Source organism: Salvelinus sp. IW2-2015, unplaced genomic scaffold, assembly GCF_002910315.2.
Source record: "Salvelinus sp. IW2-2015 unplaced genomic scaffold, ASM291031v2 Un_scaffold2426, whole genome shotgun sequence".
NCBI classification, from domain to species: Eukaryota; Metazoa; Chordata; class Actinopteri; order Salmoniformes; family Salmonidae; genus Salvelinus; species Salvelinus sp. IW2-2015.
This window is the reverse complement of record NW_019943747.1, coordinates 70,369-86,152: the sequence shown is the minus strand read 5'-3', so window position 1 is coordinate 86,152 and position 15,784 is coordinate 70,369. Positions and strand designations below refer to the sequence as shown.

General features: G+C 42.1%; 1 protein-coding gene across 1 annotated transcript in view; it reads right to left on the bottom strand.

Annotated features, from left to right (window-relative positions):
- Window positions 1-6,504: 6,504 nt before the first annotated feature.
- LOC112073925 (inter-alpha-trypsin inhibitor heavy chain H4-like) overlaps window positions 6,505-15,784 on the bottom strand; it is a 41,924-nt gene continuing 32,644 nt past the window's right edge. The window contains 7 exon segments of the mRNA XM_024141163.2: window positions 6,505-7,233; window positions 8,045-8,219; window positions 8,361-8,468; window positions 8,993-9,064; window positions 9,369-9,416; window positions 9,509-9,634; window positions 13,636-13,862. Of these exon segments, the coding sequence (XP_023996931.2) occupies window positions 7,077-7,233; window positions 8,045-8,219; window positions 8,361-8,468; window positions 8,993-9,064; window positions 9,369-9,416; window positions 9,509-9,634; window positions 13,636-13,862 (913 nt within the window). The 3' untranslated portion in view covers window positions 6,505-7,076.

Sequence of the window (15,784 nt, the reverse complement as noted above, 5' to 3'; positions counted from 1 at the left end):
CTGCTCCGTGTCCTTGTCCAGGCCCCCGCCCCCCCCCCGACAGACACACACACTCTCACACACTCTCTCTCTCTCACACACACAAACAACACCCATACTCCCGAGTTTGGCGCAGCGTCGAAGGCATTGCATCTCAGTGCTAGAGGCAACGGGCCATGATTGGAAGTCCCATAGGTGTCGCACAATTGGCCGCGTCATCCGGGTTTGGCTGGAGTAGGCCGTCATTGTGAAATAAGAATTTGTTCTTAACTGATTTGCCTAGTTAAAAAAAAAAAAATCATGAAAAACACACACATTACAACCCAAAAAGCAGTGACATAAACCCATGGTAATAGACAAGGCAACGCAGCAGTAATATCCAGCAGGAACCCTGCTTGTTTATTGTGGTAAACTTTAACTAATGTACCCAGACGGATCAAAGTCTATATCCTTGGCTGTGTGTGTGTGTTATCAGTTAGGTATAAATCCAATGTAAAGCCTGTCAAGCATGTGTCTGTCTGTAACATACTGTACGCTTAGTCATGTCAAGACCCACAGAAGAGTCTACAATTAGATTGTAGATTTAGTGAAATATCAGTGATACTGTACGTAGTGGTTCAAGGCACGTTTTCCTGTTCAGTTTGTTTCCTTCAGCAGGGTGTCCTGTAAAATGTATTAGTCACCTTACTTCAAGAGAACCATTACAGAAATGCATTCCTGGATTGCTTAATAGCTTTTCCCTGGTGGCGATGATACACACATGACTTGACTAAGATCATACAATACACAGCTGACAAAATTATGGTTAGCTGTAAATAGAGAATGTTTAATGTCCATGCTATGAACATGGTGACCCTCACTCCCAGACCCACCCAGTGCAAACAGCCATTGACCTCACAGTGTAAACGGAAGTTAGAGAGTGAAAAATGAATGCAAATGCAGACACACAATAGGCTTGTGTGTGTGTGTTGTGTGTTTGTGTATTTGTGCGTGTGTGTCTGTGTGTGTGTGGTGCATGTGAGTGGGTTTGTTGTGTGTGTGTGTGTGTGTGTGTGTGTGTGTGTGTGTGTGTGTGTGTGTGTGTGTGTGTGTGTGTGTGTGTGTGTGTGTGTGTGTGTGTGTGTGTTGTGTGTGTGTGTGTGTGTGTGTGTGTGTGTTGTGTGTGTGTGTAGTGATGTGTGATGGATGTGTGTGTTGTGAGTGCTGTCTCATGTGAGTGGGTGCTGTCGCTGTGTGGCTCGGAAGAGAATAAAAGAGATGAGAGGGGATGTGAGGGGGATAGATACTATGAATTGTGGGCAAACACCAGTCCCATAGTTAGAGTATTTGTGTATAGAAGAAAAGAATGGTAGAACGCGCAGAGTGAGCCACCACGTCGATTCAGTGATGTCCCGCCGAGAGAAGCGGCATGCGAATAGGATGTAGTTTTTCCATTATTGTGGGAATGGAGAGAAAGAAGAGACAAGAAGGAGACGAGAGAACCAGAAGGAGCCCAGAGCCAGATAAGAGAGAAGCTATGAGATGTATGCAGAGATTTGTAATGTGGCAATGTGATAGTCCAATATCTGTTCCTTAGCTTAAGCAACGTTATTTAGTCACAAATACATTATTTATTGAAGAGTGTGGAATGCAACACAAAAGTTGTCACTGTTCAAAAAAGGATAACATTTATTCAACAATGAATATGTTACAGGAGAATTTAGCTGTGTTATTATGTGAACTCGTTGCGACTCTATAAAGAAACCTCAGGCTTTATTGTTTCTCTTCTTAATTCTAGAAAGAATTACTGTATAGTGTTGATTAGTTGGTGATGGGAGCACAACTACATGGTCAGTTTAGAGTTGTGTGACGTGAAGTCAGCTAGCTCCCCCTGTAGGGCAGACTGAAGAGAGCGAACACATGCAACCACAACGCGACGGGGGCAGAGCGAACGCTGAGACTCCACAGCAGTAGTCCCTACAACACACACACACACACACACACACACACACACACACACACACACACACCACACAACAACACACACACCAAACCACACCACACACACACACACATCACACACACACACACACACACACACACACACCACAACACACACACACACACTCACACATACAACAAGGTTCTTAGCATAAACAGAACACTCCAGTTTCCCTAACTATTCTCACAGAACTATACAATCAAACATAATCATCAAAATATAAACTCAATAAATACACTAAAGACAAATTATTGCTGAAGATACACAGTAGTAACACACACAACTATGAACAGTCAAAGATCACTATACACGCAGTTAGTTTCTGATAGACAGTTGATCTTACCTGGAGACTTCTACTTCTTTGTCCTGAATCTTCAGGTTCATTGTTTGTCCCCTGGACCTCCTCATAGGCCCAGCAGTGGACGGGCTGTAAAACACAGTATAAATACTGTCACCATGAATTCAAATGGACAGTATGCAGCGTGGTCCTCTGTAGCTCTAATCAAATCAAATAAAATGTTATTTGGTCACATACCACTGTGACAACGCAGGTGTTTAATGCGTTGTAATACAAAAGCTAGCGAACAAAAAAAAATCTGTTAATGCGAGTGTAGCGAAATGCTTGTGCTTCTAGTTCCGACCATGCAGTAATATCTAACAAGTAATCTAACAATTTCACAATAACTACCTTTTACACACAAGTGTAAAGGGAATTAATAAGAATATGTACATATAAATATATGGATGAGCGATGGCCGAACGGCATAGGCAAGATGCAGTAGATGGTATAGAGTACAGTATATACATATGAGATGAGTAATGTAGTGTATGTAAACATTATATAAAGTGCCATTGTTTAAAGTGGCTAGTGATACATTTATTACATCCAATTTTGTATTATTAAGTGGCTAGAGATTTGAGTCAGTATGTTGGCAGCAGCCACTCAATGTTAGTGATGGCTGTTTCACAGTCTGATGGCCTTGAAGTAGAACCTGTTTTTCAGTCTCTCGGTCCCAGCTTTGATGCACCTGTACTGACCTCGCCTTCTAGATGATAGCGGGGTGAACAGGCAGTGGCTCAGGTGGTTGTTGTCCTTGATGATCTTTTTGGCCTTCCTGTGACATCGGGTGGTGTAGGTGTCCTGGAAGGCAGGTAGTTTGCCCCCCGGTGATGCGTTGTGCAGACCTCACCACCCTCTGAAGAGCCTTATGGTTTTGGGTTGAGCAGTTGCCGTACTAGGCGGTGATACAGCCCGATAGGATGCTCTCAATTGTGCATCTGTAAAAGTTTGTGAGTRTTTTTGGTGACAAGACAAATTTCTTCAGCCTCCTGAGTTTGAAGAGGCGCTGTTGCGCCTTCTTCACTCACCACGCTGTCTGTGTGGGTGGACCATTTCAGTTTGTCTGTGATGTGTACGCAGAGGAGCTTAAAACTTTCCACCTTCTCCACTACTGTCCCGTCGATGTGGATACTGGGGTGCTCCCTCTGTTGTTTCCTGAAGTCCACGATCATCTCCTTTGTTTTGTTGACGTTGAGTGTGAGGTTATTTTCCTGACACCACACTCCGAGGGCCTTCACCTCCTCCCTGTAGGCCGTCTTGTTGTTGTTGGTAATCAAGCCTACCACTGTAGTGTTGTCTGCAAAATTGATGATTGCGTTGGAGGCGTGCATGGCCACGCAGTCATGGGTGAAAACGGAGTACAGGAGAGGGCTGAGAACGCACCCTTGTGGGGCCCCAGTGTTGAGGATCAGCAAGGTGGAGATGTTGCTTCCTACCCTCACCACCTGTGGGCGTCCCATTAGGAAGTCCAGGACCCAGTTGAACAGGGTGGGGTCGAGACCCAGGGTCTCGAGCTTAATGACAAGTTTGGAGGGTACTATGGTGTTAAATGCTGAGCTGTCGTCGATGAACAGCATTCTTACATAGGTATTCCTCTTGTCCAGATGGGTTAGGGCAGTGTGCAGTGTGATTGCAATTGCGTCGTCTGTGGACCTATAGGGGCGGTAAGCAAATTGGAATGGGTCTAGGGTGTCAGGTAGGGTGGAGGTGATATGGTCCTTCCCTAGTCTCTCAAAGCACTTCATGATGACGGAAGTGAGTGCTGCAGGGCGATAGTCGTTTAGCTCAGTTACCTTAGCTTTCTTGGGAACAGGAACAATTTTGGCCCTCTTGAAGCATGTGGGAACAGCAGACTGGGATAGGGATTGATTGCCAACTGACATTTACTCCTCAGGTGCTGACTTGCTGCACCCTCGACAACTACTGTGATTATTATTATTTGACCATGCTGGTCATTTATGAACATTTGAACACCATGTTCTGTTATAATCTCCACCCGGCACAGCCAGAAGAGGACACATACCTCTCGTGTCTGAGCCGTTGAATTGCAACTCTACTTTGTCTCTGTACTGACGCCTAGCTTGTTTGATTGCCTGGCGGTCGCCTTGCCCTGATTAAAAGCAGTTGTGCGTGCTTTCAGTTTTGTGCCAATGCTTCCATCAATCCACGGTTTCTGGTTGGGGAAGGTTTTAATGGTCGCCGTGGGTACAACTTCACCGATGCACTTGCTAATAAACTCGCTCATTGAATCAGCGTATACATCATTGTTGTTGTTCGATGCTACCCGAAACATATCCCAGTCCACGTTGTCGAAGCAATCTTGAAGTGTGGAATCAGATTGGTCGGACCAGTGTTGAACAGACCTGAGCACGGGCGTTTCCTGTTTTAGTTTCTGTCTATAGGCTGGGAGCAACAAAATGGAGACGTGGTCAGATTTGCCGAAAGGAGGGCGAGGGAGGTGTCATGACGTGGCCCTCTTTGGGTATAGTGAGTACCCTCCGCTCTCTCTTACCACCTCTCTCTCCCACCTACCAAGGCTCTGTTATCTCAGGTCGTAAATTCCATGAGGAGACGGCCATGCGTTATAGAGAGAGGGTTCACAGAAGAACAAAGGAACTTCTTCTACCTCACAGAACTTGAGAACTGAACAATATCCATGTTTTGCAGAATGTGTAAACGGTTGGTGGAGAATCCAGTTACGACCGGTCCATTTTGTCTACTATTTGTGACCTCATGAGAGACAATACAGCCACATTACCATAACTCTGTTTATACAAGAGTCTCCGAGATTTGCATCTAATTATTGTATAAAATGAATGAGTAAAGATGAAACTATTTCTGAAATTATGTAATGTGATTAATGAAACAGAATCCAATTCCTTTTAAAATTTTAACTAAGTCATTGGCCCGCCCCATGAGCACAGACATTGATCTGGCGTCATGGGACAGCCCTTTTCTGCTGTTCCGAATATAAACCCCACCTGGAGAAGCCCACTCCAGACCAAGCGTACCTCGATTACCGAGAGGGCTAAGTTTTCAGTAGAGACCATGTATTCCTCCACCCATAAATGGTTAAACTCTGAGACTATCGATACCGACAGAATAAGAGCAAATCTTCGATTCTAATTACTAGTCTGCAGCTAGAATTTATGTCAACCTGGAATGCGAAGACCGACAACCGCCGAAACATCTATCTATAAGAACATTTCTGAATGGGACTCTGAAGTATCCATTCTAACCACGAAAAACTCCAGGGATGCAAAGAGAAGTTCAGATGAACTTTACAACAGAGAGACGGACGATTCCAACAGAGATCATGACGACACACTGAGCGTAAATATATATATTGATTGCAATTATTTCCGAATAAGTGAGCGTTCATGTGCAAAGGATTAGCATTTCAATTATTATAATTATCAACTGTGTAGTGTCTTTTGTCTTTCGCGCCCTTCTCAGTCCCTTTGTCTACCAAACCGTCATATCGGTTTAGCCCAATAGGGCACATCTCCTATCATTTCCTTGTAACCATATCTACTTGTCACGCCCTGACATTAGTTATCTATGTTTTCTTTATTATTTTGGTTAGGTCAGGGTGTGACGAGGGTGGGTATGCTTGTTTTGTCTTGTCTAAGGTTTTTGTAGATCTAGGTTTTTTTTGTAAGTCTAGGTAATTGTAGGTCTATGGTGGCCTGAATTGGTTCCCAATCAGAGGCAGCTGTTTATCGTTGTCTCTGAATGGGGATCCTATTTATTCTGCCATTTTCCCTTTTGGTTTCGTGGGTTCTTGTCCATGTGTAGTTGCCTGTTAGCGCTCTTTGTACAGCTTCATGGTTCGTTTTGTTGTTTTGTTAGTTTTGTTCAGTGTTCATTCTTAATAAAATAAAGAGAATGTACACATACCACGCTGTGCCTTGGTCTCCACCTTTTGACGGCCGTGACACTACTTTGTTTGTTGTTTATGCATTTCTGTGATTATTTATTTTGTTAGTAAATAAATGATTAAGACAATTGATGTATGGATGATTCCTAGTGATGGCTGGGTTTGTGCAGATAACCAACAATTTACAACGTTTGGAATGAGACTAACGTGAGGTAAAGAACAATTCATTAATTTGAAGACTAATTGATCAGATATTAAAATATCTGAAAAGTTATATGAGGAAAATTATAACGTTGTAATCTGAAGATTTTCCTTGGTGCCCCGACTTCCTAGTTAATTACATTTACATGATTAGTTTAATCACGTAATAATAATTACAGAGAATTGATTTGATAAAATAACAGTCTTCACTTTAATGATGCCAAAGACACGACGGAGGGCTTTGTATGCGTCGCGGAAGTTAGAGTAACAATGGTCCAGAACTTTGCCAGCCCGTGTCGTGCATTTGATATGCTGATGTTTTCAGATTAGCCTTGTTAAAATCTATCCCCAGCTACAATAAATCAGGAGTGTTCCTCTGTAGCTCAGTTGGTAGAGATTGTGCTTGCAATGCCAGAATCGAGGGTTTGATTCCCGGGACCACCCATACGTAAAATGTATGAATGCGTCACTGTAAGTTGCTTTGGATAAAAGTGAGTGCTAAACAGCATATACTATACTGTGTCGTTAACTACTGTATTTTCATTAATTTAGTGAGCATCCATGGTGGSAATTCTTTTGGACACATTTCCTAGTTAGAGTAGTTGTTTTTTTCAAAAGCGTCTGTTAACAAAATGTAATCACTCACATAGAAACAAAGGAATATGAAGTGGAATGTAGTCCTAACTGATAATGTTTCACTCACCCACGATCCCCATAATATTGCCTCCCGTTGAGCGCTGCCTCAGCGTGGGCCACAGGAACTTAATTCCATTCCTCTCATAGAGCATGATGATGATCTGTGTTGACCCTATGGTGATGTCCACCTCCTTGTCCCGTAGGATCAGAGACACACTGCAGGATATCAATTTAATTGAAAAAAAAAGTAAATATCTATTTTGACCAAATGTTTAAATGTAGAAAGGCAACTTAAGTAATATACACTGGGTGCACAAAACATTAAGAACACCTGCTCTTTTCATTACATAGATTGACCAGGTGAACTCAAGTGAAAGCTATGATCCCTTATTGATGTTACTTGTTAATCAGTGTAGATGAAGGGGAGGAAACAGGTTAAAGAAGGATTTTTAAACCTTGAGAAAATTAAGATATGGATTGTGTATGTGTGCCATTCAGAGGGTGAATGGGCAAGACCAAAGAATGAAGTGCCTTTGAACGGGGTATGGGAGTATGTGCCAGGCGCATCAGTTTGAGTGTGTGAAGAACTGCAACGCTGATGCTCAACAGTTTCCTGTGTGTAGCATTGGGGTCAACATGGGCCAGCATCCTTGTGGAACGCTTTCGACACCTAGTAGAGTCCATTCCCCGACGAATTGTGGCTGTTCTGGAGTGGGAGTGCGGTGGGGTACTGTGCAATTCAACATTAGTAAGGTGTTCCTAATATTTTATACACTTAGTGTACACTGTGGAGATCTTCACGTCTCCATACAATACTTGTGTTCCCAACATTAAATACCTGAGGCCTAAACCAGACTGAACACTGCACTCACTATTGTCTCACTTCACTTGGTTTAACCAGGCTATAATTAAAACACCTTGCACTGCACAATAAGCTAAAGCAGAAATCTAATCACAGAAACAAAACAATACTGTAGCACAAAATGACTTTTATCAGAAAGTCTGTAGTTTGTCTGTGATTCAGAACCTGTCTGTTTTGTGATTGATGTTCAGGCTCCAGGAGAAATATGTTGCATCCTGTCCATTGTTGAAGGTGATGACAATGGTGTCTAACTCAATATGTTGATTGTTTTTGTAGTGGATCACAATCTTCTGGTAGCCTGCGCTGGCTGATTGTCCAAGCTGACCGTTCATAGACAACTCTGGGAAAAGATGGACACAATTCATTCATTCAAAGATGTTTGAGGAGTGAGGGGATAATGTGGACAGGTCAAGGAATGAATGAATTTACTAATGAATGATGTAAGGAATTGAAAAACATTTGATTTCTAAGGTCAGGTCACCATTGTTGGGGTCCTTTAGGAGTCTGAGCGAGAGAGCCACAGGGATGTCATAGCACAGTGGCAGGGCCTGACCCTCAGCTGGCAACAGGAACCTCAGGGGAGGACTCACTGAGTGAGTGAGTGAGTGAGTGAGTGAGTGAGTGAGTGAGTGAGTGAGTGAGTGAGTGAGTGAGTGAGTGAGTGAGTGAGAGCGAGAGAGAGAGAGTGAGAGAGAGAGAGGGGGAGAGAGAGAGAGAGAGAGAGGGGGAGGGAGAGGGAGAGAGGGAGAGAGGGAGAGAGGGAGAGAGAGAGAGAGGACATTTGAAATGTCTTTATTCCTTTGGAACTTCTGCGAGTGTAATGTTTACTATAAAATATATATATACTGTATATATTTCACTTTGGTTTATTATCTATTTCACTTGCTTTGCAATGTAAACATATATTTCCCATGCCAAAAAATGACCATTAAATTGAAAATGTAATTGAAGTGAAAAGAGAGAGAGAGAGAGAGAGAGAGAGAGAGAGAGAGAGAGAGAGAGAGAGAGAGAGACTGGGAGATAGGATGCAGAGGGTAGAGAGATAAGGATAATTCGTTTATGAAAAAACAGCAACATCTTAATTTTAAAAAAGGAATATAAATATTGCAGTACCAGTTGTAGGTGTAGCTCTAGTTGTAGTTTTAGTTGTTGTAGTTTTAGTTGAGTGAGATGGTTGATGTTTCTCTATTTCAATTGAAAATGTAACATGAGAGAACATTTACAAAGACAATCCTACACACAGTCAGAACATTACACAAAGGATCCTAAACACAGACATACACACACACAGCCATTGCCAGACGGCCGGCCAGCCAGACACGCACTCGTGCGCACACATACACAAATGCACGCACACACACACACTCACACATACCGTACAGTCAATCAGTTGGTCAGTGAGGGCATTTAAACAGGCATGGCTCTACACACAGACAGTACAAACAGACAAAAAATATTCTACAATTATTTTATAACGTGGAACAATTACCCATTATATAGGCAGAATATGAATCCTCCGCAGCAGAAAGCAGCAAGCCTATGACAAAAGACATCACACGTTGAGCACACCTAAACTGATGTTCAACAAGTGGAGCTATGATGTAGGGGAAAGATACAGTAGTCACTTGCCTCTTCCTCGTCCCCCTCCTCCTGCTCCCCCCCCTGCTCCTCCTACTCCACCTCCTCCTCCTCCTCCTGATCCACCTCCTCCTACTCCACCTCCTCCTCTTCTTCCTCCCATTGCCTGAGCTTGTCCTGTAAAGCAGTTAAGAGGCAGGAGTAGTTGTAAAACTCCTCACAGAATTGTTTAGAATTGGTCTGAATTCAACCATTGCAGAGTGGGTTTTTTTGCACTACACTCTCAAAGCGGTTAGACTTGGCTTTTAGTTGATGTTATTTTGGTGGGGGAAGAACCAGCTAGGGAATGACAAAAGGAAAGTGTATTGGCTTAATAGCGTTGGGCCAATGCACTAATATAGCATCTCTCTACTGTTGTTGGCATTTTTTTGATTGGAATATTTTCCCTCTACACATTTTGACTCTCCTTTTTGTTATGTTAGTAAGTGTACAGTATTATGACAATTCTTTTGTTGAAAAATCACACGTAAAAAAAAATTCGATTTCATTTCATTTTAATCATTGCATCTACCTGTACTAATCTAAACCTGATCACCCTGATCCTGATGCAATTTATAGTGGTTTCAGTGTTTGTATACACTGAGTGTACAGAAATACCACTTAATATTAGGGAGGCGTTCTTAATGTTTTGTCCACTCTGGAAATAAAACATAAGATATTCACGTTTTTGACTGCACTGGGCCTTTAACGCTGAGTTCCGCAATAGGCGAATCAACGCCACTGGCCGCCCAGGCTATTTGTTATAGTTTTGTTACTACATACAATGATGTCCTTGTCGAGTGTTTGYTGTTTGAAGTACCGTCTTTGTTGTTGTAATATCGCAAACGGACTTGGCAGTTTCACCACTATGGATTCCAGCTTTAATTAAGATGAATGTCGACGCTGTTAAATTACTGTCAAGATCTGTGAGTTTGAATTATAGACTTCCAGGATCTTGCATGCGACACGTGTAAGAAATTGTATAAGATACTGGTAACTTGTTTTAACCACTTCTCAACATAAGCTATTCTTGGCACAACATGCACCCATTCCCACTACTTTGTCAGACCCACACACACATCCCCTCCCCCATGAATAGGGCCTGTGAAAACAAACGCACATGCAGGATGCCTTTGGATGTGACTAGGACAAAGAACTGTGGGAAGGGCCAATGGAAACGTCGACATCAGGCCGAACAGGACTACCCACGACCCAGATCGACCAATCGGAAGGCCAGACGACAAGATCAACCTACTTTGCTTGTTGCCTATATAATCTGTATGTACTGCTTAGAGGGTCTCTCTTCCGACGATTTCATACAAGTCAGACAGAAGGAGCCGTACTGTACGATTTACTAAGATATTTTATTAATATTAATAAAAGGCCTTATTATATAATAATCCACCTCGTCCTATGTCTCCACTTGATCTCCTGTCTCCAATAAACGTTTTACTAACACACGTCTCATTACAATGCATCCATTTGCCTGTGCGGTGGATGGGAGCTAACCTAGAGCAGTGTTACGCTACAACGGTTTGAGCTAAAAACTATAATGACCGAATTCTCTCACGAACACGCACGTCGTCTGTTGTGTACAATGACGCTCACAAACTGTACAGGACCCAAGGACTCCGAAGTCCTAACTCCCCAAAAAATTACTCTATGGTAAAATGAATTGGAGCTGATAGGGTTTATTCCACATAGACTATCATACACAATTATCGATTTTTTCCCCCAGGACTTTACTATATCTCTCAGATCTATTTCAGACGCTTCAAAACATACTTCCTTTTGATTCATTGTTTTGCCATGTATGTGCAGTATGCGTTTGTATGGATTAATAGCAGTAAGGGTTGAAAAATTCAAGCAACTTTCTCAAAGTTTCCTGGTTTTCCGGAAATCCTGAAGTGAATATCCCAGCGAAGATTGAAGATTAAAATTAGGGGTAGGGTATTTGTTTAACCACCATAACCTGGCACTGGCTGTGCAGGGTGCCCTGGTAAACAGAAAACATACTTTTGTATACATAGGGTATGTGGACAGCCCTTCAAATGAGTGGATTCGGCTATTTCAGTCAGTGGAATGGCCTTACTGATGAGCTCAGTGACGTTCAACGTGGCACCGTCATAGGATGTCACCTTTCCAACAAGTCATTTCGTCAAATTTCTGCCCTGCTAGAGTTGCCCCGGTCAACTGTAAGTGCTGTTATTGTGAAGTGGAAATGTCTACAAGTAACAACGTCTCAGCCGAAAAGTGGTACAAGCTCACAGAACGGGACCGCCGAGTGGTGAAGCGCGTAGTGTGTAAAAATGGTCTGTCCCCGGTTGCAACACTCACTACTAAGTTCCAAACTGCCCCTGGAAGCAACGTCAGCACAATAACTGTTAGTCGGGAGCTTCATGAAATAGGTTTCCAGGCCGAGCAGTCACACACAAGCTTAAGATCACCATGCGCAACGCCAAGCGTCGGTTGAACCAGCTCGCCGCCATTGGAATATGGAGTCGTGGAAACGTATTCTCTGGAGTGATGAATCACCATCTGGCAGTTCGACCGGATTAATCTGCGTTTGGCTGATGGGCGGAGAACGCTACCTGCCCCAATGTGTAGTACCAACTGTAAAGTTTGGTGGAGGAGGAATAATGGTCTGGTGCTGTTCTTCATGGTTCGGGCTAGGCCCCTTAGTTCCAGTGAAGGGAAATCTTAATGCTACGGCATACAATGACATTCTAGACAATTCTGTGCTTCCAACTTTGTGGCAACAGTTTGAAGAAGGCCCTTTCCTGTTTCAGCACGATAATGCCCCTGTGCACAATGCGAGGTCCATGCAGAAAAGGTTTGTCGAGATCGGTGTGGAAGAACTTGATTGGCCTGCATAGAGCCCTGATCTCAAACCCATCGAACACCTTTGGGATGAATTGGAACGCCAACTGCGAGCCAGGCCTAATCGCCCAACATCACTTCCCGACCTCACTAATGCTCTTGTGGCTGAATGGAAGCAAGTCCCTGCAGCAATGTTCCAACATCTAGTGGAAAGCCATCCCAGAAGAGTGGAGGCTGTTATTCCAGCAAAAGGGGGACCAACTCCATATTAATGTCCATGATTTTGGAATGAGATGTTCGATGAGAAGGTGTCCACATACTTTTGGTCTGGTAGTTATAATGTTACGTTTATAGAATGACAGTATTTGCTCTTTTATTTACTCCATTGACTCACACCATACAGTAACTGTCATTCACTGTTGTAGACAGTATGTGTGTGTATTGTGGCGGCTGAATCAGAATTAGTTGGGTAACATAGATAAGATGTTTTATTTGCATAATATGCTTATGTGAGATACTTGTCATTAGAATGTTTCCCTTTGGACTATAGGGTTGGCAGTTGCACTTTTCCCTTCTCAGCTAGGGAAAATTCACTTGGGGCCCAGAGAGGGGAGAGGTCAGGCTTGTCTTTTACATGTCTGGTAATATGCAGAATATCAGAAACGGAGAGGTCAGAATGGAACATTGTCTTCATATGTGAATGTATCTGTTAAACCATGTGAAGGGATGGCGTGATTAAGGGGGAACCAATTATCTCTTGGCTCCACAATGTCTGTGCGCAAGTCACTCCCCTCAGTGAGCTTGTCCAGGAGTGGGTAGAAGAGGGGGTTTACTTGAGATGGGAGAAAATAGAGTTGACAATTGAGTTATGCCTTGGATGAGGTAATGTTTTGGTACTATGAAGTACCAGGAACGAGATTAGAACCTCGTCTTAGAGACCTAACTGAACGATAATTTACAGCTAATGCTATCTGGCTATGGGATACTCCCTTCTCAAGTAAAAGGCCCTTTGTGAAGTTTTTCTAAGATCTGTGGTTCGTCATGTAAGTTGAGAGGGGTGTATCTTGGCTATAAAAGATATTGGTATTCTTTTGTAGGCACTCTCAGAATACATTATAGACACTGAATTGATCTGAGAGTCAAAGGGCTATGGTGAAGCTCATATAATATTATTAAAGATKAAATTTAAGTATAACTCTGACTGGTGTGTGGTTTGTAACTCTCCTCATTTGGTAATACAGGAAAATGCCACGACAGTATACCTATGGTGTGTGCATGCGTGCTGGTGTGCTTGTGTTGATGATGGTAGTTTTGCTCACCGGGGTATCCGGCTTGGCCACTCATGAACTGGAAACTCCACCCAGAGAAGCCTTGCCTGGTTCCTGAGGGCTTCTCTCCCTCCTTGGGCTTGTGGGCCACCTGTGAGTCCTCTCCCTGGGGCTTGGTGACCACCATTGAGGTGAAAGGAGTCACAAAGCCGTACTTCAGACAAAGGTCCAGGGCCTCTTTCTTCACCTTCTCCTTCGCCTTCCCGCTTGACTGCACCCTGAAACACACACACACACACACACACAGGTATGATTTAAGTATAATAATAATTTTATTTGCATAAAACATTTACAAAATAGTAAAATATTTTTTTTTACCTGGTTTGCAAAACCTTTAATGGGATAATCCACTCGAGAATTTAACTTCTGTAATTTCGGCGGATAAAGTTTGAATGACAGTTTTATGTGTACAACATGTAAAGACCTGCGTCACTATACTGAGAGCTTTGCCGTTTCTAAAAGGACATACAGTATTTTTGCATTTTTTTTGCATTTGTTCATGTTTTTTCAGAGCCTCCATACTGCAAGGATAAGAAAGTGTATCGCTGGTTGGGGGTAAAATTGGAAAACAAAGTGTCTAGACCCTTCTATAACATGCTGTTTATATTTAAAAATATAGAGATTTGGGTTAAATTCTCCTTTTAAGTGGTCCATCTGTGAAATCACGAAATCGTGTTGTGCCACATCATCACAATAAGATTCTCGTCAATGGAGTTATGGAATAAAAACTATCACATTTCATAACACTTTCTATTTACCTGCAATCCTGATCGCCATGTCAGCCAATATATGGTACGGGCATAATTGTCTAGAACACCTCCATCCGTCGATATTGCATGAGAAAGTATATATTTTGTGCTCAAACTAAACAGTGGACCAAATTATTCAACCATCAACTAGAATGGACATGAATCTTCTTATGATGGGATAAAGGTCAGGGAAATGGTCAACCACGGATTGCCAGGGCTGTGATAAAATATTGTTTAAAATAATTAACTTGAAGAATTTATCTGCACTGTATGTTTGTTAGCTAACTAGCCAGCCAGTTTTAGAGGAAAGATTCTATACATTTTTTAATTAACTGCCAATATGCCAACATTCCATTCAAACAATGCAGTCAATCCACAGCCATAGACTGGCTGAAATCTTAGACAWGTTGTAAATGCAAAAGCTTTCCAAGAAAATAAAAATGTAGACATTTATGGTCAGAAAGTATTTATACCCTTTAACTTATTTCACATTTTTTTGTGTCACAGCCTGAATTCAAAATGTATTAAATATTTTTCTCACCCATTTACAAACAATATCCCATAATGACAAAGTGAAAACATTTATTGAAAATGAAATACAGAAATGTCTCATTTACATAAGTATTGACACTCCTGAGTCAATACTTTGTAGAAGCACCTTTGGCAGCCATTACAGCTGTGTCTTTCTTGGTAAGTGTCAAAGAGGTTTCCACAGCTGGATTGTGCAATTTTGCGCTTTCTTTTCAAAATTATTCAAACTCTGTCAAATTAGTTATTGATCATTGCTAGACAATTATTTTCAGGTCTTGCCATAGATTTTCAAGTAGATTTAAGTCAAAACTTTAACTGGGCCACTCAGGAATATTCAATGTCGTCTTGGTAAACAACTCCACTGTAGATTTGGCCTTGTGCTTTAGGTTATTGTCCTGCTGAAAGCTGAATTCATCTCCCAGTGTCTGGTGGGAAGCAGACTGAAGCAGGTTTTCCTCTAGGATTTTGCCTGTGCTTAGTTCTATTCCATTTCTTTTTAAATCCTGAAAAACTCCCCAGCATAACCATAACATGATGCAGCCACCACTATGCTTGAAAATATATATATWTTTTTTTGTGGATTTCCCCCATACATAACACTTTTGTATTCAGGTCAAAAAAGTGAACTGCTTTGCCACATTTTTTTGCAGTATAAATCTTCTTATGGCTGCAGGGGCAGTATTGAGTAACTTGGATGAAAGGTGCCCATTTCAAACGGCCTCGTACTCAATTATTGCTCGTACAATATGCATATTATTATTACTATTGGATAGAAAACACTCTCAAGTTTCTAAAACCGTTTGAATTATATCTGTGAGTAAAACAGAACTCATTTTGCAGCAAACTTCCTGTCAGAAAGT